At 38.5% G+C, this 24,395-nt stretch overlaps 1 protein-coding gene across 1 annotated transcript; it reads left to right on the top strand.

Moving 5' to 3' along the window:
- Positions 1-9,874: 9,874 nt before the first annotated feature.
- On the top strand, positions 9,875-24,313 carry LOC139470271 (sodium- and chloride-dependent glycine transporter 1-like). The gene is made up of 13 exons (XM_071252618.1): positions 9,875-10,076; positions 11,097-11,228; positions 12,003-12,282; positions 12,825-12,957; positions 14,913-15,047; positions 17,018-17,121; positions 17,966-18,090; positions 20,757-20,869; positions 21,013-21,144; positions 22,166-22,265; positions 22,582-22,682; positions 23,184-23,357; positions 24,182-24,313. The coding sequence occupies exons 1-13, from the start codon at positions 9,875-9,877 to the stop codon at positions 24,311-24,313; spliced, it is 1,863 nt and encodes a 620-aa protein (XP_071108719.1).
- The last annotated feature ends 82 nt before the right edge of the window (positions 24,314-24,395 follow it).

Below are 24,395 nucleotides of genomic sequence, written 5' to 3'. Positions count from 1 at the left end.
ACTTTGGAAATTTGAAGTTACTCTCGAGTACCCCCTACCTTTTAAGAGTACATTTAACTGATGCTGTTCTCCAAGTAAATTGCGTGTAGCAATACAGATACCAATAATATTTATCAGATTTTGCGACACAAACTAGACTAAAGTGAGGCTGTAAGGATTAAATGCTTAAACACTTTTCACAGGTCTACATCAGCTATGCTTGTTTGGTGTTTACTTACAAGCACTTTCTGTGTTCGCATGCCATGTTGTCGGTCTTGGTAGACAGATCAACAACACCTGACTTTGATTTCCTTCGGGAATTAAAAGTCAGTTCTAGTATTAGCTGCAGAAAAAAGAAAACTTTACATTCATTGGTTGTATCTGACCCAGACTTACTACATGGCATGGACATACAGAAAGTGCTTAGCTGCAAAATGTGACAAGTACATTTCAGATAGCTCGTACATATTTACATGCCAAACCTCAACATCCCTCCACACGTAGACTCGAACATAAAAGTATTTGCTGCGTAGATTTATTGATGGTCAGTGTCAACCTTCTGTCGTATGTATTTAGCTTGTCACAGTTATTCAAAACATGCCACACTGTTGCCTTCTGTCTCAGTTTCGACCTTCAGTCCATCTCACGGATTTACAGTTACATAACAGTTACCGAGTGTGTCATATTCACTTCGCGAGTGAATGTGTGCGTGGGGGAGTGTGTGAGTGAAAGCCGCAGTTAATCAATCAATGATTAGGATAATACGTTGGGAGAACATGGAGTCAGGCCACATGACACTTTCCCATGACACTACGTGTATATGGGGTCTAGCACACACCATTTCGGATAATACAGTTTTGTTGCCGTTTGTGAAAAGCCAAGGTGGCCAGAATTAAGTGTAACCTTTTTTTTGATCTTCACAATCAGGAGACACCACAGCAGGAACACAACGACTTGTTTCAAGTTGAGATAAGTTTTATTTAAACGGTTTGGAATAAGGTAAAACAGACACCGCACAAACGTGCTGGCAGCAATCTGAGTTACTTAGGAGCGCAGTGACCTCTGACCTATCTACTTGCGTCCCGCAAACCGTTTTCCCCGAATGACGATTTTCCACCTCGTTTTATCCTTAAACTTTTCTACCGTAACGTCATTCTAATGATAAAATACTATGATGTCACGAGATTGACCCGCAAGTGAGTCTTTGCTGGTTCTCATGCTTTAAAACTATTTATTACTATGAAGACTGAGTAGTTAAACAGCTTCTTAGTGACTTATCCGAGGTTTTGACCTCGTACTCTCAGGTTAATCTCTTCTATTAAGTCCTTGATATATATGCTAACCTACAACTAAGGGGTTGGACCAGTTCCCTCCTCGTACAATTCGTATAGTTAATGCTATCTAATAATTTCTCTTAAATCACCATGGCTGTTTCGTGACAACCTTAACTCTCTACTTGACTCCGAGATGTCATATTCCTCCCCGTACTCTGCACCCTGTCATTCTCAATAAAAAAAATAATTAATTAAATATAATTGGTCGCCACCTGCGCTCCTGGTACATATAGTTATACAACGTGAGAACATTATCAAACCACGTAGTTGGTACATATTAATTCCTTCACATCATTTCATATCATAGTCAATTTAACACTTTCATATCAATATATATTTCATGTACACAAATATACTTGCATTTATCTTAATTATTTATATATAATTATAACCGGGAGTGCAACTCCTGGTTACATAAGAAAGAAAATATAAACGAATAATGTTTGCAAAGTCTGTGTATATTACTCACTATAATACCCAATATAAGGCCATACAAGTGTTTTAGCTGTTTGCAGAAATGTCTCATGCTCAGGGAAAGGCTTACTGCTGCCTTTATTTAGTCATCACCTGCTTCCAAAATGTTTCCTATATTCAAGAACAATACACGAGATACATTCAGTACATGCAACTGTGACAAATTTGTGGCTGTGGCAGTCACTTATTTCCAACAGTCCGAAGCTTTACCATTTATTTCAAGAATCTTCTTAGCCAATTTATGTTTTTCGATAAAAGTCCATCCTATTCCGGTAAAAGCAGAGTTGATAGTACGATTCCGACTATACCATGAGCATGTGATGATACCGAATGTTCGCTAAAACCTCATCAGAAATTTCCCCTTTGAAACCAACACCAGCATTTGAAGAGCCATTCAGCAGGGTCATAATTCACTGTGTGCACTTTTGTTTTAAGCGATATGGACAACGTCTGGTAGTTGGTATTTGTTGACAAGTATGTGCGCTTCAACGAGACTCTCGCGAAGCCCTTCATTTGAGTAAACATATTGTGTCAGCCAGCGTTAATGCTTTGAGAAAGTTCTAAACTATGTTTGGGTTACGCAAAATAATAACCATATAATTCAGGCGGATCAAGGGTCTTATCATGTCAGGGCTGTTGAAGCAGGTCATCTGTCAGTTGGGAATTAGACAGGTCAAATCTAGTGTTAAAACCCGGAGTCACTAGGTGCACGCACTCCATTTTCCGAGCACAGCCTTTCACAAACAAAACATTATTCAGTGACTTGATGCTAAATTTCTGAAAACCTGCTTGTGAGATATTTTTTCTGGATCTATCACATGGTTCTAAAATTCAGAATATTGCTGACAATATTCGAATGTGGGGGAGTTGGTCTCAGACCTCATTTATATGGCGTGTCAGCTTGATTTGTCAGGAAAGACCATGGAGGAAAGTAATGCATGTTTTGGACATTTACCACCTTCAGTGAAACCAACGTTATCAGGTTTTGAGCTGACAAACCTGGAACCCAAACAAACCATCAAAGCATATAGGGCAACTCTGGACAACAAATTGCTGTGCCTTAGACAGGACCACTCGTGCTGTCCTTGGGCATTTGACTATTGACAGCTATGTCGTGGTCCGTTGCTCTGACAGCTATGTTGTGGTTCGTGTTTCTGACAGCTATGTCGTGCTTCGTGGCTTCACAGCTAATACAGTTAGTGCCAAACCTATCAATATTCACACTAACGAAGAGATTCATACGTGTCGGACATGCGGAGAATAATTTCATAGCGGGCTGTTTACCTGTGATTTGGGGACTGCTCTGACATGTGAGTGGGATCATCAATCAGTTGGAAAGTAACACCAGAGGGACACGCAAGTGAAACACGGCAATTTAAGGTAGGACTCATTCATACCATTGTGTTTTATAATTCAACTCAGTGACAATTGAGTACAGAAAGACACTGTAAAACCTCTCACTGTTTACTATTTACATTGTTATTTGATTGGGACTGTGTCAGATGAAAATGAGAGCCCGAGTTCGGATCTCTACGCAGTGCTTCCTCACTTTGTAAAACACAAAGATAACAAACACAGTCATGTTACAACATCTTTTCTAATCGAGCCAGTTTTTTGGTTTGAGTCTACTGACAAACGTTTGTGAAAGACACGTGCTCGGTTAGGGGCTAAGTCTACTGACATACGTTGGTGGAGGCCACGTTCACAGTATGGTGCTGAGTCTGGTGAAAAAAAACGTTTGTGAAAGACACGTACACGGTTAGGTTCTGAGGCTGAAGACAAAAGTTTGTGAAAGACACATGTGCAGTTAGATACTGTGACTGGAGACAGATGTTTGTGAAAGACAAGCGCACAGTGAGGTACTGAGTCTACTCATAAACATTTGTGAAAGACACATGCACGGTTAGATACTGAGTCTGGTGACAAACGTTTGTGAAAGACACGTGTGCGGATAGATACTGAGACTGGAGACAAACGTTTGTGAAAGACGCGTGCACGGTAAGGTACTGGGACCTGGTGATGAACATATTTTTTAATGTAGAAGCTAAATGTAATATTCATTTTATTTTCACAGTCAATGAATAACATATTCCAATACTCTAAGTATATGTTCTACCATGACACTGAAGAATGCTTGATTCTGATTGGTTACAAAGAGGTTTATTTTATTTACAGAAATCCCTCTTAAATAAGTAAGCCTTTTCACACAAAAAACGTTTGCATGAATACATCGATAGCCTACATATCGATTCATAAAAAATGGCTTTCGATCGATCACCTTTAGGAACTGTAAAACGTATCGATATTTCCTCCATAACACACCTGGTCTCTAATACATGGTGTTTTTAATCTTGAACTTTAGTAACATTTAGTAATATTTGTTACATGACCACTTTTCTGAAGATTGCAGTACCCTGTGTTGTTACACGTTGCAAGAGAGCACCTTTTTCAAAGCGTTGTTGCCGGAGATAAACCATTCTACCATTTATTTTAATTTGGAACCTCACGCTCAAGCGAGACTACATTTCAAAACACAGTCGGTTTATCTCCTAAACATCTTCTGTATGCAGAATGAGTGGTGGGAAAGCCAGGTTGCTAAAGCTTTGACCGGTCAAAATGAAGGAGACATGGGAACAATGTGTTATGTTCCCCATGGTGGTAAGGCTGAAAAATGTTGATAGCCATGTTAAACCAATATCACTCACTTATTCACTAAGTACAAATAATTCAGCATCAGGATTAAATGTCTCTTGCAGCAGTATAAATGGCGATGCTATGAACACGTTATGCCTTAAGATTTGAGACATACTCCAACACAGACATTAATATTTCGCGGTGACAAATGTTGTCATGCTTCAGACGTGCAGAGCACAATGAACAGAGACCATAAAGTTTATGAAAGCATTGCACGACAGGGTGTGTGGAAGTACACCGTCACCAATACTCATGTGAATTTTATCTCGTATTACCTCCCCTAGTAATAAAATATAACTTGTCAATGCAAGAGAATAACCAGTCTAGATTACCCGTCAAAACAGATGATCATAAAAATGCTCGAATTAATTTACAAATCATCTGTGGAGCAGTCTTGGGTACAAATCATTGTAAGTTATATCATAAAACCAAACTTAAATCATTGTCTGCGAGATGAAAAGCTTTTAAATAAACAATGGATTATAAAATTATGCATAACTTGGCACCAAATGACTTAAGGGAACTTATTCCTGAAACCGTTTCACAAGCATCTTCCTATAATCTGAGAACCCACATAATTTGCAAATTATCAACTGCAAGATGGCATTTTATGCCAAGACCTTTCTTCTTCATACTTTAACACTATGGACCTTATTACCCGATGAAACTAGATTTGCTCAATTGTTTCAGCCAACACGTTTTTGTCAAGTCATACATGCTCACCTCAGACTCGTGTGTAGCGATTTAAACTGGGTCGGGTTCACTCGATCACTATTTTCTCAATCTAATTGTCTCTGTCGTCATCAGTGTGAAGATTCTGGTCAGTACTTTTTGTTTATCCTTTATATGAACATATCAGACAGAATACGTATTATTATCTGAATGGAAATGATCTAACTAGGTTTTGGTTTCAGAGCACACACTGACTATATCATTGTATTCCAAGCTAACCATGTTATCCGGAGCAGCATTGAAATAAGCCAGTAAAGCTTGTCTGCTGATCCGTCCATGTATAATCTCATGGAATACATGATATGTGCTTAAACCAGAAAATAACATTTCGTAAAGGGCAAAATAGCGAAATTTAGATGAATCCACAACTGAAATATATCAAGAGTTAACATATGACGATTTCGGCTGTTTCAAATTGCTCCCTGAGCTTTATGATGCGTATTGTTAAATTATGCTTATCTGTACACGTGTTTGAATCAAATATTTAAGAGAAAACGGACCTCATAAATTCATACAAGTGCCACACCTGTAAGGCCTATATTGTGTTAACCTCGGACAAAATAAACATCGTTCTCACGTCCGTTCAGTTGATATTGGATGTGGACTTAAATGATATCTGTTTTCGGTGAAAGGGTTACCAATTACTGCTCAATAGGCTGTGGTACATGCACATGATGTGTATGAATAATATTAATTGTCAAAGTAAAACACAGCTTTCTAGCCGGTATTATGAGACATGAAGCATAAAGTTGATGTACATGCTTATAACTACTTGTACTCGATGCATTTTGCACGTTGGGAATCGGAGTTGGTATCCATCTAACTATGTTGTTCGCAAGTGCCGACTGTAAGGAACGGTTGGTCCTGGTTGGTTGCATGTTATCGTGTGCTAGTTGCGTGGATCGTTGCTCAGACTTCGCCGTCAACAGCAGCCGGGCCAGCGGGTAATACTAAAGATGGATTGCAGAATAATAAAACGAAACGTGCATATCTAGTCAGATCTCAAATGTCCACAAGCGTATACTTTTGCTCAGTTAATTGAGTTTGAATCAAAATGTATATTCAACAATGTTATAAAGTGATAATTATGACAACATACCGAGAGTCCTCGTAGAAAAGCCAGTTTCTTGACTGTGTGTTTTCTTTTATGAGACGGTTTCACACCGACCATGGCATGTAGAGTTGTGATGGCCTGGGCAGGAAAGACAGTGTTTTGACTACTAATTATTTAACGTGTTGAGCCTCCCTACTTAACCTTTCATTCATTCAATTTAAACCAACAGAGGATGTTTTATACGAATTTGATTCATGTAGCGATTTGCTGTCAAATTTCCGGTGTGTAGGATATGGCCCACAACATCATCACAATACCGCCACCGAAATTGTCGAATTCACGTACACAATGCTCATTTCGACGACGATAAACACATTGTCTTCCATCTCGCCGGTGAAGAAGAAATCGTGATTCATAGCTAAACCACTCTCGTCTCCAGTTTCTCAAATTCCAAGGCTGTAAGGTATGGCACCAATGCAAGTGTCGTTGTGGATGTATCTGTTGCACAACAGGGACCATAACTGGTCTTCTGGTGGGATTTCAGCCTCGTGAAGATGGTTCTTGACAGTCTGGTCCGATATCCTCCTCAAACCAGGGATGCATCCTGCAGTCTCCGTAGCTGTAGCAATGCCATGACGTAGGTGGAATAGTCGAATGTAGCGATCCTGTGCAGGGGTATTAACTCTTGGTGGGCTGGTTCCCGGACGGTCTGCAGTGGAACTGAACTGTGTATTAGTCAAAAAGGCGGAAAATGGCGCTGTTGTGGACGTTGAAGTGGTGTGCAACAGAGGATTGCAATTCCCCTCTTTGGATACCTCCCATGGCCATATTCCAATCGGCTGCACTGCGTCTCGGCATTTTCGAACTTAATGTTGACAATTGAATGACCAATTATTGGCTTATGCTTGCCTTTTTATAGCCACTACCACGAGTTACGAATGCCATAACTTGCACGTGCATTTTGCTTTACTGTTTTCCTCCATGAGAAGTGTGAAAACAATGCCCTTTCAGACATTGCAAATCGACAATAGATGCGTTTTGACGCACTGGTGGTCGAATATCAGGCCGCCTACATTTTCTAATAACATATATCCAATTTATATACAGGATTTGTTGTTTAGTCAGGTTCAATGAACAACATACTACTTGTGTGTTTCTTCTTTTGAAGCTCGTCATGATATGGCGGAAATACTAACTCACTCACTCTTTTTTTGAAGAATGTATTAAATAACTTTGTTTCACTGTCAGATATACAAAACGGGAAAAGGCTTTTGGAAATTGAATAACTCATTTTCAAAGAAAACACTTTGTTGCATTGGTTAAAGGAAAAAAATGATATTCTAGATCAATATGAAGCTAAACCTGAGAGAGTATTTACAATTGATGACCAATTACTTGGGGAAATGATACTTTTAAATATTTCTCGAAGCTCAATATTATTCACATTAACACTATATATTGTATAGCTTTGGAATCCAGATTTGAACAAGACTTAAATCGGCTTGAAAAAGAAGTTAGGAAAACAAAATACAGAGAGAGATGGGAGAAGTAATAATTAAAAGCAGCTATATTAGAATTGTAAATTGTAAATTCTGCTTACAATAAGAACTGAAGGATCTTTTATTAGATAAAACGCTACATGGAACAAGGTGGAAAAACCCTTAAAAAAAAGATAAATAATGAAATCCTCTCCCGCATGGGTTTCAGCAGAATTTGTCAAATTCTGTTGTGTGGATCTTCATAGATATTTGACAAATGCTCTAAATTACACGCACAGAAATGGATCTCTATCAGTATCCCCAAAACAATGATTGATCAAAATGAAAATAAACCAGAATTATTTTAAAGAATTGGAGCTCTCTCCCCCTTCAAAACACATGTTATAAGTTAGCTGCAGCATTAATTACATACAAAATAAAACATGTTTTGCCTTGAAATGTTCATGAGGCTCAAAAACGTTTTGTAGCTGGTAGATATATAGGTGAGGATACAGGAATGATTTATGATGTGAAGGAATGTACTGAATCTTACCAAATTCCAGGTTAATTAATTTTGACATAGCATTTGATTCTGCGGAAAGAAAATATATGCATAATGTATTTTTTGTTTTTACAATTTGAACCAAGTTTTCAACAGTGGTTAAAAGTCTGTTTTCAAAATAATAAAACAAGTGGATTGGTAAATGGATATGCTAGCCTCTTTTTAAGGTTCAAAGGGGTTGTCGCACAGTGGGGATCCGATATCACCATATATCTCTATTCCTTGTGCAGAAATCTTAAAAATAATGATAAGACATAATAATCAAATCAATACCAATGGGTAATATTAAATTTCTGCTTACACAATTTGCAGATGATACTACATTAAGCTTAGATGGATCTGGAAAAAGCCTCTATAACACAATGAGTACATTAAATTTTTTTGCCCAATTTTCAAGATTGAAAAAAAACCCCACTGAAACGTTGGTTATGGACAGGGTCAGAACAAAATCAAGATACAATTTATGTATTAAATTTGGATTGCTCACAAAGTCAGTTTAGGTCATTAGGTATAGATCTTTATAATGATTTGGAAAATATGTTTGATTTAAACTCATGTATTGTGTAATTGTCACTATGCTGCTGATGTATGGACGAAACTTTCAGATAGACTTGGGAACTATGCAGAAGTTAAATTTAGTAATGAGCATGTTGTCTCGATTTTGAGAGAAGATGAATAACTCACTCAATGCATTAATTACGGAAACAAAATCTATGCTTTACACATTCAACAGAAAAAAAGTAAACCATTTTGTTTTCAAATTGAAAAATATATAATTAGATATTATGAAATTATAAAATAAATTCCATATCCAAATTGTAATTATGTAAGTTCATTGCCTTCTGGTCTTTTATACCTTTAACTCCATCCTGTATAAACTACGACATGTGATCTGTCCATGCTACATACTATATTTTTGTTATTATTCTTTCATCTGGCCTTTGGTCTATATGCAAAAAACTGTATCTCGATTTAATTATTATGCTAATGTAACTACTAATCCATGCACATTCTATGTATGACATTAAAATGTAAAATATGATGGGAAAGATGTTTTAGAAAACCCTGCCACGTTCATGTTTCTGTCTGAGTTCCGCTTAAATCTGCTGCCACAACACTGGATATTTTGACAAACCTTCAATTACTTAGAATTACTACAAATAAAAGTAGAAGTCTCCCCTGGCACATAACACCCTCACCCGACTAGAAAAGAAAATTTGAAGTGAGTGAAAAGGTTTTTTTTTTATGAAATGGACAATGTCTAGGAGAAGGCAACAGAACACTCTCTAGTAAAATATTTTAAATTACATGTTACACACAACACTAAATCCTTCTACAACATTTGACCTTTTCAGAACATTCTATTCTATTTCATGAAATATTGTTTGTGTTTATAAGGATAATAATGGTCTGTTCGAATAATTCATGTTAAATGTGAGCGTCATCAACGCAACACGTTCAAAGTAGATGTTTTCAAAGCTAAAGAATGCCTGAATAAAATCTAGGAATATCAGTATTGTGATCTATCAGATTACTTGTACCGTTTCAGATATCACTCAGCCTAACCATGACCAGCCACGAGGAAGACGTATCTGATCCAGGAATCCCTATGACAGGGATACATTCTGAGGAAGGAGATAGACCTAAAGCACTAAAACAAAGAGAATCATGGGGCAGGCATCTAGATTACATGCTAACTATGGTGGGCTATTGTGTTGGATTAGGTAACCTGCTTAGGTTCCCCTACATCTGCAACAGGAACGGTGGAGGTAGGAATGCTCTAAAGTAACTTACAAAAAATATACCTGAAAGAATCACTGAAGATGAGCTAGTACAAAGAGTTCAACCAATACAAGCCGAAATGTTCGTTAATTAATTAAGTAAATTGAGAAAACTTGATATTGGTCTGGTTTTTTTGGTCACTTTAATGATAGCTTTGGAGGAGTAAAAACATATCATTTGGGTTGTTTTCGTTAACTTTGACCATTTGATTTTGTGTTGTATTGCGATAATCACGATCGTTTGTACAATTTGCACTAAACAGGCTGTAGATGTTGTATCGAGCTTAACATGACTAGTTTGGTAATATTCCCTTGACATCAATTCGGTGTTGTTCCAGTATCCCAGTCTGTACTTAGACATTTGAAAGCAATAATAAGAAACTGTAGTATTTACCCCTAAGATGTTTAGGTGCAATAATTTACTTTTCGTGTGTGGGGTTGGGGTTGGGGATGGTGGATAATGCATTCGTGTATATAAAAGTGTGTGAGTGAGTTTGGTTTAATTCTGCTTTGAACAGTTTTCCAGTTATATCACGGCATGGGTTTGATTATCAAATTGTTGCTCGCTAAATACATGTTTGTGGGTAGGTGGGTTGGTTTTAACTACGTCATGAATGGTATCTTAGGGGCTTTTTAACTTATCTCATGTATGAGAAGCACGGATCATAATCAGGTCGAATGATGGATTCGATCCTTCGATCAGAGCATCCGTTTTGCCAACCAAACATATCTTGTCCAAACTATAGCATCAGTTCTCTATTGTACTTTTAATACACCATCCCACTGACCCCAAGTTCGGACTTACTTGAGCAAAGAGATCACAAAAATTAATTTGATGGTTTGACTTTGCTGATTGTTTGACGTTGCTCTTAACACGAACTACTGGATTGTCTGGGCCAGATTTAAGTTGGAATGGCGCTACATTATTAAATAAGAAATGGATATAACGAATTAAACAACACTAAGTCACTACTTCTTACTGCCAAAAATATGTCTACTTTCTTTCAGGAGCGTTCTTGATCCCTTTCATCCTTTGTCTTCTGATCACTGGGTTCCCAATGTTTTTCCTTGAGTCGGCAATCTCTCAGTTCTCGGGAAAGGCTGCCAAGCAAGTCTGGAGCTTTTGTCCAATGTTTAAAGGTCAGTGGTCAATATTTTATTTCTTAATATACTCTTAAAAAAAGAAATGCAAAGCCAGATCTGTGTGAGGTAGGAAAATACATTTATACGGGGAACCGTACCAGGTATTGAGCCAAAATGTTGTGGAGAGAACACTTGGTGATTGTAGTCAACTCAGTTATTGGTTCATAGGAAAAGTCTAAGGTGATGGTCAGCTACCATCAATAACTGATGGGATCTGGAGGGTCAGGGGAGAACATCAACGTTGTTGTTGTGTAGACAGGCTCTTGTGATCCGTGCTGTATGTGGTATCATAACGCTACCCCTGAAAACCTGTCCACTTCCTGTACGCAGTTTCCGGCGTAATGTTCTCCCTGACGTCTGTAGACCCGTTCTCTTCCATCCCCTCTTCCTTCTGCACCTCTTGTTTCTTATAGCGTTTTGATCAAATTGACTACAATGTTATGTTTATTTTAAATCAAGGGTTAAAATGTTACATAATTAAGTAAATGATAATATGTATATGTTTGCTTGACTAATTAATATAGAGTATACTTAAATATATAAAGATAATAGAAACAAGTTGATAAAAAGTACTCTCAATCATTATTGAGAAAAACATATGTGAAACATGTTTTAAAAGTTTGACAAATATTTGATGTTCATTGTGATGTTATTTATGTAAAGTAACCATGAACATCTATCATCCTATTTTAGAAGAATGTGATATTGTCTGCCAATTAAAAAATATGCGTTGATTGTTAACATGTTAAAATGTGTTTTTACAATGAGTAGGTATTGGTATTGGCGGCGTAATACTTACATTCATCTTCACGACCTATTACAACCTCTATCTGGCCTGGCCCATCTACTACATGGTGAAGTCCTGCTCCAGCGTCCTGCCCTGGACAACTTGTGGCAACAGTTGGAACACCGACCTGTGTGTGGAAGGTGTGAATACAGCCTACAACAGTAACATGACAGCCCTGTCAGTCAATAGTACAGATACAACCATGGCGGCTGAGTCGTGGGAAAATGTGACTTTGGCGCACACATCTGCAGAGGAATTCTGGCAGTAAGACATCAACCGTGTTACATACAATTCAGACAAACATAGAAGACCCATTTTACTTTTAATAAAAAAAATTCAATCAGGAAGATTCTTAAGTCAAGTCTGTGAGTATTGGCAGTAGCCTATGACCTATCACAGGATGCTTTTGAAATGGAGAGTGAGGGTAATGAGGACTCTCACGTTTGTAGTGCGGCAGTGCAGGTATCATGGTGTTTATATACACTTTGAAAGCACCACTGATTTAATCGAATCATTACTGGAACATTTATCTCCACGTCTACATACGATATTGTATTGACATGAGAGTAGTTCCTCCTTTGGCAAAGTTAGTTAGTTGGAACGTCAATTGTTGAAAGTGTGCCGAAAGTACATTCGTGCATTTCATTACGTTTTCGCTCGTTAGATACGTTATGATATACACTCGTTGTAATAGAAACGTTATTAATATTGGACTCGAAAACTGTCACTTGAGACACATATAATATCCTGTGACGTGTATGGTGGAAGATGATTTCACACTTTCAACTATTTTGTTTGACTTTCAGGTACAACGTCCTAGGTGTATCGACCGGCTTGGAGTACGTGGGGTCTGTGCAGTGGTCCATAGCTGGATGTCTGTTTGGCTCCGTTGTTATGATCTTTCTGTGTCTTATCCGTGGAGTCAAGTCTTCCGGCAAGGTTAGTTGACATAACTCATTCCGTGTAATATATTGACTATGTTTTCATCGTAGTGTCCGACCCGTGAAGATCCGGGTTAGAATAGGTCTTCAGTAATCCATGCTTGGCGTAAAAGGCGACTATCCTAACGGGATTGGGTGGTTAGGCTCGCTGACTTGGTTGATGAATGTCATCGATCCCAATTGCGTGGGTCGATGCTCATGATGTCAATCACTGGACTCGATTATTTACAGACCGCCGTCATATAGCTGGAATATTCCTGAGAGCGGCGTTAAACAACAAACCAACCAAATCAATCGTATTGTCCATACACAATTACTGTCTTGTTATTACATGAAAAAATAGTTAATGCATACATGGAACCTCTGCATAATAATCATACTCACATGTAAAGACGATTCTTTGACGTCCGATACACAAGTTAAATGTTAACTTTTATAGTAAAAGTCCCTTGTCAGCTCGGCCGAACACCGATCTCGGACCATTCTGAACAACACAACTTAGATTTGTTAATCAAACTGTTATTTTACACATACTTATATAACCTTCATAAAGAACATTCCTGACATGGTACATACTACTTGTACCTTATAACGTCCCATGTAAGACAAACACTAATCTAGCTAAATTAAGTCTTAACCTTTTTTTCTCGTGCATTTGCAAGGTCCAAGAATGTGATACGCGATGTCTGCTTTCGTATATTTTGTTCAATTCCGTATTTTAACCGACTTGCATATAAGGCGATATATCTTCAAGGAGAGGAGTGAGTGAGTGAGTTAAGATTTAAAGTCACATCGGCACTATTTCAACAAGTGTGAGTGTCATATTTATTTCTTAATTGGACATATTCCTGTTGATAGATTAGTTGATTAGTGTCAGAATTAACAAAACGGATTAGGGAGACGTCAACTTATGGCCTCACCAGCTGCCAGGGAGGAGTAGACAAGAGCTGATATGGTTGGTTGGTTAGTTTGTTGTTTAACGCCGCACTCAGCAATATTCCAGCTATATGACGGTGGTCTGTAAATAATCGAGCCTGGACCAGACAATCCAGTGATTAATATAATGAGCATTGATCCACATGCATCAACAAAGTCAGCGAGTCTGACCACCCGATCCCGTAGAGCTGATATGGAGAGATAATATCTAATGTCATGTTTTCTGACGAATTGAGATTCCCTCTCGACTTCCATTACCGACGGTATAGAGTTTGGAGAAGTCCTTATGAGCGTTTTGTGGACGTTAACGTCCTACAGAACGATCGTGTTTGGGGTGAGTCCATGACGGTATGGGAGGGTATCACAATTACTGGCTCTATATTGTCCATGGTCAGAGTCACAGGTCAGGGCTGTCGGGAAAACTTAGAAAAGATGTACTCATGTTTTGAACATTGTAATACACATGTATACGCAATGTTTTCACGCATCACCATAGTGTATTCTCCACAAATTCGAAATTTGGAAGCTAAAACATATTTTGAAATTCCAATATAATTGGCGTCACATTACCCTCTTTAATATACCATTTTTTGTTATGTAGCTCTCAAACTCAGTTTATACAAAATGCTCCACATTGCGAAACGATAAGCGGATCCTGCCCCACCGGTGGCACCCGTCACACACACATTTAAAGGCGATGAAAGTGTTCAGCTAAAAAACATATACAGTGACATAAGTCGAAATAGGGATTTGCAGCGGAAATCAATTTTGTAATTTCAAATTTATAAATATCCTCCAAATGCATATCTACCATAAAAGGTTTTGAAAGATCTTCCGAGGCCTTGAATGTTGTGGCATTGAGCAAGAGTCGTATGACGCTGTTGAAATAACTTGCCTTCAGTTACGTTTTTCTTCCTTTTTCTATTATTATTACACGATGTATTGATGACATAGATAGTGTGCACAGGTAACAAAGGAAAACCCTTGCATTAAATGATGTTTTTCCCCTGACAACAGGTTGTGTATGTGACTGCACTTCTGCCGTATGTTCTCCTTACCGCTATCTTCATTATGACACTGCTTCAACCAGGTGCTCTACATGGCATAATCTACTACGTCGTACCTGATTTCTCAAAATTGCTTGACACACAGGTGAGATACAAAAGATGACACTTCTTTTATTAAACATTCACTCCTTACATTCACGACTATTCTCATTTTTACGTTAATTATCCTTAAAATATTACCATTGACTCATTTCAAGCATCCTTCAATGTCACAAAACATTCAACATTCAATCTTCACACAGAGCAATTCAAATAATGATTGTCTGAAGCTACCTTACAGGCGCTTTGGCATGAACTACGTCAGTGGTATCATGGTACTTAAGAATCTACATATCAGCAACAGCACAGTCCCGAGAAACCAAACATTTACCACCATAACCATGTTTTTGAAACACTTTTTTCCCAATGCCTCCTTTCTTTCAACACTAAGTACTCGTTTACTGGATGTCAGTGAGTGAGTTTGATTTGCTGGGGCTCTTCATAATATCATTGTTTTGTGCACTTGTGCAGACATTTATTTGTCTGTTGATCCTCTTGTGAAGGATGTCAAAACACATGATGAAAACAAGGCATTCCACAGTTTTCTTAAACGAGCCAAGGATGTGGGACATAATCACAATATCAGTGTTGATTTTGTTAAATGTTCTGTACTGCTGGACGGTACAGAAATGAGTGTCTACCAAGCGAAGTGCCATATAAAATCGGCCCAGATTTTCAAGGAGAGGCTATCTAAATGACCACTGCATAGTTAGTGAGTGAGTGAGTTGGGCTTAACGCCGCTTTTAACAGTATTCCAGTTATATCGCGGCGGCGTGTCAGCTTAATGTGGGAGGAAAGCCTAAAGTGATGCAGGTCTCAGACGTTTACCACTTCGGTGAAACCCACGAGCACGGGTATGGTGCTGACAAACCTAGAAACATAATCGGGGCGAACCGGGATTCGAACCCACAATCATAGGTTTCTGGCATGCCCAAGGGACGCAACTCTGCACAGCGAATCGCGGCGCCTTAGACGACTGGGCCACCCGTGTCCCAACCACTGCATAGAGTCCTTTGCTTGCATGAGGTCGGCTGGTCTGAAAAGTGAAACAGAAGGCTTTCTGTTTGCTGCTCAGGATCGGTCACTTCCCACTCGGAACCGTCAATGTGTGATTTTGCATCAAAATGTAAATATGAAATGTAGATTATGTAATGAATTTAATGAGACATATTATTAGAATTTAATGTCAAACATATTGTCAGTGGATGCCCAACTTTGGCACAAACACAGTATCTTAAGTGACATGATGGAATGGCTCCATCATTTTATTACCGTCTTCGCCAGGCTTGTTTTTTGGACACGGAGGTCCACCCATGGTACGACCCGGAATATGTAGAGGGCATAAGAATAAATACAAAATTCATTGGAATAGCCCTGTATACAACCACCAGGCCAACAAACCTGATCATGTCTTTTTTGATAAATCCAATGAAATCATTCACATTATTTTATTTACTGTCCCTTTTGACACCATGTGATTGGCAAGATTCAGGAAAAAACATGGCAAATATGCGGACCTCGCATTCGAAATGTCACGCTTGCATCCCAAGTACCAAGTTGTCCGACTCCCTATTGCTCTCAGTGCCTTAGGTTTGATACCTCCCAATCTGTTGACTGACATTGGGAGAGTACCCGGGTTTTCTACCAGGAATACAGCCCTTCTGACAATCTGGGTAATGCAGAAGGCTGCAGTGTTGAGGACTCTTCACATTCTGGGTCGGTTTGACTAGTGACTGGGCTGCGCTTCCCCGGGAAAGTCTCATTCACTGTCTTGGCTGCGTGCAGATGGAGCAAGGGCCCTAAGCTGATGATGAGCCTAACCAGCCTGACTGTGCCAGGATCACCCAAATCCTCTTTGCTGCATTTTGTTATTTTAATCTGCACATAATAATAACCCCCCAATTGCTTCGTGGTTTAGAAACAGCACAGGCGAAGGTTAGACATCAAGTATATTGTGCTTACTCCTTTTATGCAAATAAAACAATTTCCAGATTTGGTTATGCATATTTAATTCAGGTATGGTTAGAAGCGTGTCTGCAGGTGTTTTACTCACTGGGGCCTGGCTATGGAGCAGTTGGAACTGCTGCAAGCTACAAAGCTTTCAATCAACCATGTCTCAGGTGAGCATTGGAATTCTGTTTAACGCCACTTCAAACAGTTGTCACTTACATCATGGATGTAATACAAGTATAAAACGAGATCCACATGTTGTGTATGTTGTTAACACAAATCATGAATCATCTTGACAGGCAGCTGTGCTCAGCCATTTGAGGTGGCTCACCCATGACCCTCACTTGAAATGAGTGAGCGAGTATTGTTTTACGCTGCTTCAAGTAACATTCCAGTTATTTCACGAATACCAGAAATGGGCTTCACACATTTTTTCCATGTGGGGAACCCTGTCCGGTCCTTCGTCTTGATGAGCGAACGCTTTCACCACTAGGCTAAATGAGGTAAACTCATAATGTATAATTGTTTATAATTACAACGGATGTGTTGTATCCTATTTTCCGAAATTCTAATAGAAATGCTATTTTTCGATAACTGCAGGAAAGACTTACGATCCAGAACTACTTTCTCATAAGGGATTCCCGTGACCTCGCGTTGATGCACCAACTTGCAACATCTAAAATAATAGCGAGAACTCTGATGTATCAGTCTGCCAAAAGAATTTGAAAGCACTGTTATGAAGTATCAATATATCAATTGAACGAACGCTTCAACGGTGAATAATGTATTGCAGTAAAAGTGTATAGTACTATACAGTACATGCTTTCTTAGCAGTCATATAGCATCCAATTAGCTTTTCTGTTTCGCTGCAAGGTGTAAATCTGGAAAAAACATAAGAGCATGGTATATTGTACACATTTGTAGAAAAAGCCTTGATTCTTTGACAAATGGCATGTGGAGGTTTTTGATACAGACAAATTATTGCATGTTGATTGGATTATTATATGTTTACAGAGATTGCTTGATATTGACGATAATATCAGAGGGAACCAGCATCTTTTCTGGCCTGGTGACATTTGCTGTTCTTGGGTCGATGGCACAGAAAATTGGTGTTCCTATTGCAAAAGTAGTTTCGACAGGTAGGGGATTTATTTAGCATGTTTAAAGTCTACATATATTTACAGTTTTCATTTGTAATGTCACATAATTTATCTAGTCAATTGTTACATACAAATATATACCTTTGTACCTTGGGGATATATGATATGTCATTTTATTTAATGGATAGTGTTATATATAGACGCAATTAACTGATCTGATACATATGCAACTTCACCCTCTTAGAATGGGTAACCATTAAAAGATCGACATACGATGTTAAATACAATATGTGTTTACCGATATGTGGATACTTATTAAAACAAACATGGCTGCCCCCTAAATCACCATCACTGACACCGTGGAGTTCATTCAAATATAGAGAACAAATTATGAAGCTCACGTTACTGGTTATTGACTTGCGAAAGTTGTTAATCAAATTGCCCGAGCTTCCGAAGGTGTTAGAACCTACACTGAAACGTCGCTCCTAATTGTGATAAAGAAGTTGTTCATCCATGAATCTTAAACTTACTTAGTACTCCAACTTCTAAATGCCTCTCAAAGAAGTTAGGTCAATATCGCCTTTCCGCCTGAATAGCTGTGACAAGTTGCTGGTTCTCTTTTCACACATGCTCAATGGGCCAGTCGAATTTCCATATGCCTTCATGTCGACGGTAATCAGTGACGACCTGGGCACGTCATTGTAATTGTCATCTTGCAATTAAAACTTTCTGCCAATAATTCTTGCGAATGGAACAACATGACGCAATATTTCGTCAACACATCGCTGGCCAGTCAAATGTCCACTTACAATGATCAAATCAGTTCGCATGTCATGCGTGATATCGTCTCGAATATCGATCATAGTCTAGAATTGTTGCCCTGGCATACCACTAGGTCGCCAACAAGGTTTTCTACCACCTGTCAATCGGAGGCAAATCTTGATTGGCACAAGGCCGCTCCTGGTGTTGTTTAGCTCGCCCCAGACTTTGGCAAGCTGTTGGGTTCTCACTCTTCACAGCCTAGCTTTCAGGCGAGCTGCTTTGAGCCGGTATTTAAACAGAGATGTGGATATTCGCCTTCCTATTATTATTGATAACTTGAGCAGATTTGAATCTAATGCAAATGAGAAGTGCTTATTTTTTGTATGAGAGAAAGTTACCGCTGGTGGAAAAACAAAGATATTTTTGTCGTGTGGTGAGAATTTGCTAATTTTCGGTGATGTTTCGTCTCCACACAGTGGAAAATGTATTTGATTTTCGGTTTTTGTGACTCGAATTATGTTGGAAATAATGATACCAGATTATATAGATATATCCTCAGATATCATATTTTCGACCATTTATTATTCCACTGCGAATTTTCAAAAATATTAGCATTAGTATTAACATTAAAATTACATCTGTATTTATATTTTTGTTCACTGTCTACTTTAGGAGTAATTGCATTAATATTTATGTATTTCTGTTGATTGTGGACTTTAGTAGGAATTTATTCGTGAGGACAATTGTAGATCGTTTAGGAGGCATTTTAACACCACCAGCTGTTCATTTCCTTGGCATACAGGAGACAACAATCTGCAGTTATCAAATTTCTGGGTCTTGGACAATGTGTGTTTAGATAGTAGTTTAATATATTCAAAGTGATGACATGAATTAGCGACTGTTGTAAATGTTGTTACAGTTTGTTGGCAAAACATATATTACTTACATTCAAGTGCTTTCGTCTATTTCGCTGTGTTTTTTCCGTCTGTAGTGTGTACGGTATCAGAGACCGGGTTTCTGATCAAATGACATCTTATCAATATGGACTTTTCGATAAATTAGAAGCGGCAGTTTATTATACAATGACCATTGCTCCATGTTCTTCCTTTTGTTTAATTAGCAACAATTTAGTAATTTGTTTCATGCAGAAGGCGGCGTGTTTGCGAGAAACAGGAAGTTGAAAAAACTGTTGACATTCTTGATGTTGAAGAGTTAAATTTGAATTATTGAGTCACAGCTTTCATATTTTATGGACAAATCTGGACGCAAACGTATCGTGGCATATTCTAACAACTCCAACTTGCTGTTTGGCCACTAGAAATAGTTCAAAATACGTAATTCACGCACAATGGCCATTGTTGCACGAGGGTACGTTCATGAATACTTCCACCAGTGCCGTGTATCTAAAGGCTAGGCGAATCTCATCTAAAATACCATCGTTCGTTATTTGAAATTTGAATGTTATTATTGAGCAGGAGTTGTAGGTATATTCATTTAGTATTTTGTTGTTGTCATTCCAAGATAGTAATGTGCTTGTGTTTTGGAACTTTATCCGTGATTGTCTTTTTTCCTCTTGATTTCTGCACGAACGTACATTATAGTACGTCTTTGATTTCTGCTCGGATTTAAGTGACAAAAATACGTTCAGTGATTTGGTGTTGTAAAACACGGAATACGTGCGCAACCAAAGTGTTTATGTTGTAAAAACAAACACTCGTCACCAGGACTCAACACACTCAACACACCGCTGTTTATAGTGTTTATAGTAGGACTCTCCCCATAAACGTCAAAAAAGTTGAAGGAACCGCGCCATTTCGCAGGTAAAGGCATAAAGCTTTGATCGATTCGGGTGTCAGTCTGGAAACAGACTTGTTTTCATGCAGTTGTACAACATTGGTGAGACATTATGATATGGATGAATATATTGGATGTTTCTGTTGAAGGTCCAGGTTTGGGATTTGTAACTTACCCAGAAGCTCTGGCCCAACTTCCGCTTCCTCAGCTTTGGTCATTCCTGTTCTTTCTGATGTTGTTGATGGTTGGTTTAGATTCACAGGTATGTCATGGCTTCATGTTTTCCTGAAGAATAATGGACTCGCCAATGTGACAAAGCTATTATTAGGACAAAAGTCAATTAAATCGAGTGACAAACATGTATATATCCCGTAATGCATATTAAAGAAGTTTTACTTCTTCTAGCTCCTGGGTGTGGAGGTACTTGTTACTGCTCTGGTTGATCAGTATCCACGACAGCTGGGAAAGAGGAGGATGTTGGTAACAGGAGGCTGTTCTCTCGTATTCTTTCTTCTTGGAATCGTTTTCTGTACACAGGTGACTTTATTTATACAGCACTCAATTTTACAAGCCATGCCAAGCTTCATTTGTGTACTGGATATATAATATGCAGTAATATAATTGATAATAATAAAAATATTAATCTCTATCAAATAGCAATGTAAAAAAAGAGCAATACCACTACCGTGGATAGCACAATTTAGCTCAATGGTGTTCCAATGTTGAAATTGAACAATGGACCTTGGTTCTATTAACACAATACTTCAGCGGTAGGTCTACTCCAACACGTACGAATGATTAGTAGACGACGGGCTGTAAATAATCGAGTCTGGACAAGACAATGCAGTGATTGACATCATGAGCATTGATCCGCACAATTGGGATACGAAGACATGCGTCAACCAAGTCAGTGAGCCTGCAGTAGATTGGGAAACATTGTATTCCGATACAAGGAGGAGTGTTGGTTGTGGTTAGAGTAGTAGCAGATTCATAAGAGGAAGTAATGATAGTAATAGCAGTAGTGTTTGTAGTAGTGGTGCCAGTAAGAGCGGTATTAACATCAGTGGTAGTGGCAGTGGTGGTGGTAGAAGTAGCAGGAGAAACAGCAGGGGCAATACTATCAGAAGCAGAGGATTTAGCACAGTATTAGTGGTGCTATTAGTAAACGTAAATGTAGTAGTATGTGAGTCACTGTAATTGTGTAATCCTCAACATCGAGGAGGATTTGGCGAGACAATCGCAAACGATGAGGTGCTGATGTCAAGTCACAAGCGTAGTTCATACCTCCTGGATATATTTAGGGCGGGATGAGGAGATGTGAATCTGAATAGGTGTTGTATTGTGTGTTGTACATATCTGTCGTTTGCCGTTCTGACAAGTAGTAGTAGTAGTAGTAGTAGTAGTAGAAGTAGTAGTAGTACTACTTCTACTACTACTAGCTATTGTGGTATTTACATCAGTAGTGGTATCAACCATACCTGAGATGCAACAGCAGCAGCAGCAATAATTATAATATACAGTTTCACCCAGTCATCACACAGGCCTCACCGTATTGCAGGGAGGGCCGTACATGTTCCAGCTGCTAGACTGGTATGTTGCCGCTTTGGGGCCCCTGTTGTTCTGCACACTGGAGTGTGTTGCTGTGATGTGGATATATGGTTAGTGTACATAGAATCAAACGATATTACTAATATAGGCCAAAGAACAATCTTAATTTCCAGCAGCTGTATCCTTACCACAAGCAAAACATACTCCTGTCTTTGATAGGCATTTAGAAGGCATTTAGAAGTTGGGAGAACATGAATACATGACATTATAACGACGAAGCCAATCAGATTAACAGGAGAGGATTAATTAAGTACATTGAACATATCCAAGAAGTAAAGGTAAAGTTAAATAGCATCGAGGCCTAGTCGGAGACAATGCCTGACCAAATATCATCATAACATAACAAGGCCGATATGTTTCTTTCAGGGACAAAACAAATGAGTAGGGACGTAGAGATGATGACTGGAAAACCACTATCGCCACCAGTAAAAATCCTGTTGGCATGTGTGACACCAGCAATCTTGATGGTAAGTAATTAGTCACGTTTCACATTTGCATCAATGTGAGCCGACACAATAGTACCAATAACACTATACATTTTCCTCTTGTATTAATCCAAGAATATTGTGATAATAGATATGTACTAAGAGAAAGAAGCATTCACAAGTTCTGATTGGTGACACGAAACTGAAGCAATGCATAAACAGTATACGTTTTGCAGGATTTATTTTACAATGAAAGTGCATTTTTATGTATACATTTATAAACATGAAGATAGTTTCCTATTATATCTGAAACGTCAATGCCAGAGAGCAATCAGTCCACGGTCTCGGTCATCCGTGTAAACAGATCCTACAGGACGTAAAAGGCAAATTAGTGGTGAAAAGTATAAGGTTGGACCAGCGAAAATCAGTGAAGACATTTGGCGTCAACGAATAAAATAATACAGGTGCTTACAATATACTAAACAATGTCATACAAGACAATAATAACCTTACTGAATTGTGTTCTTGATATGCATGTTTCAGACTGTGTTAATCCTTACACTTATAAGCTACCAGCCACCGACCTACGGCAAGTACGAGTTTCCCAGCTACGCCAGTATCATAGGCTGGTGTTTCGCTGCAATTCCACTTCTCCCTCTTCCGGTCTACTCTATCATTGCTGTCAGAAAACACATGACAACAAATTCTCTGAAGAAGGTAAAATTTGATTTCACTTTATCTGGACCGAAGGATGAACTATATTACTGGGCTTATTTCAGAAGCAAACGCAGAATAGACAAGATAAAATAAGACAAGATCAGATAACTCCTTTTCCTTAGGAACGTTTGGTTACATTAGAACAAGGTTTCAGTTTCTTGATGAAAACATGTAGAACTAACAATTAATTTTCTGGAAACTGATTACTATAGAAACTGGTACCAGTTTGTAACTTGCGTAAGCAGTACAGCTTCAGCTAACCCTTGTGAGTTTGGAATCAATGATAGTGCCCAGATATTGATAATGATCTACAACTTCTCCTTCTTCCTTATCAAGTAACTACTGGATTAAAACATAACCATTCTAAAATCTATAACCATTCCTCTTGTTTTGGTTTGTTTTTACATTTTAACACAATAGTTATCTTTACACCGGAATTATCGTTTAAAAAACTCCTTCCAGTTGTGGAGTTCGGAATATTTGCTCGTACAGCATCATCTGTACACTTGACAGTGAAACAATTAACAGTTAACAACTGAGATATAAAATTGGCGAGATGACACATCAAACTCCCCATCATAAAGCCATTGCATGAAGTCTGTTCTAGGAGTCCCTCTCATAAATTAATACATGTACAAAAGCAGCTTGAAACAAGATATGTACTGACTAACATTTCAGTAAACGTATGGTTCGAACTATATATTTGATTAAGAATTACATGCACTTTGGAATTGAAACCATGCTAAGCAGGGAACTACCAACTGCTCTGTCAGTTGGCCTCGCCAAAGCCTCCATATTAGTAAAAACGTTTGTTTACCTTTCAGAGTGTAAAACTCGCCTTGAACCCTGATGACGACTGGTATCCTGCAAATGCCAGATACAGGGAGGCCTTCAGGAGGAATCAACAGACAGAAAGGCCTTCCCTCAAGGCCAACATCATGAACATGTTTAAATGATAAACCTGTAATGTTCTAACCTACACCGTAGAATAGTCTACTGAATATCATCTGCAAAAAAAACCTGCAAAAGTGAATTTAG

The sequence above is a fragment of the Haliotis cracherodii genome, unplaced genomic scaffold, assembly GCF_022045235.1.
Source record: "Haliotis cracherodii isolate W230 unplaced genomic scaffold, xgHalCrac1.p SCAF_20, whole genome shotgun sequence".
Classification (NCBI taxonomy): domain Eukaryota; kingdom Metazoa; phylum Mollusca; class Gastropoda; order Lepetellida; family Haliotidae; genus Haliotis; species Haliotis cracherodii.
This window is presented reverse-complemented; position numbering and strand designations above follow the sequence as displayed.

Excerpts from the sequence above, each read along its gene's own strand:
- LOC139470271 (XM_071252618.1), top strand. The coding sequence starts at position 9,875 with ATGACCAGCCACGAGGAAGACGTATCTGATCCAGGAATCCCTATGACA. Across the intron at positions 18,091-20,756 it reads TGCAAAAGTAGTTTCGACAG|GTCCAGGTTTGGGATTTGTA; the intron begins GTAGGGGATTTA and ends TTTCTGTTGAAG. Across the intron at positions 22,266-22,581 it reads TGCTGTGATGTGGATATATG|GGACAAAACAAATGAGTAGG; the intron begins GTTAGTGTACAT and ends TGTTTCTTTCAG.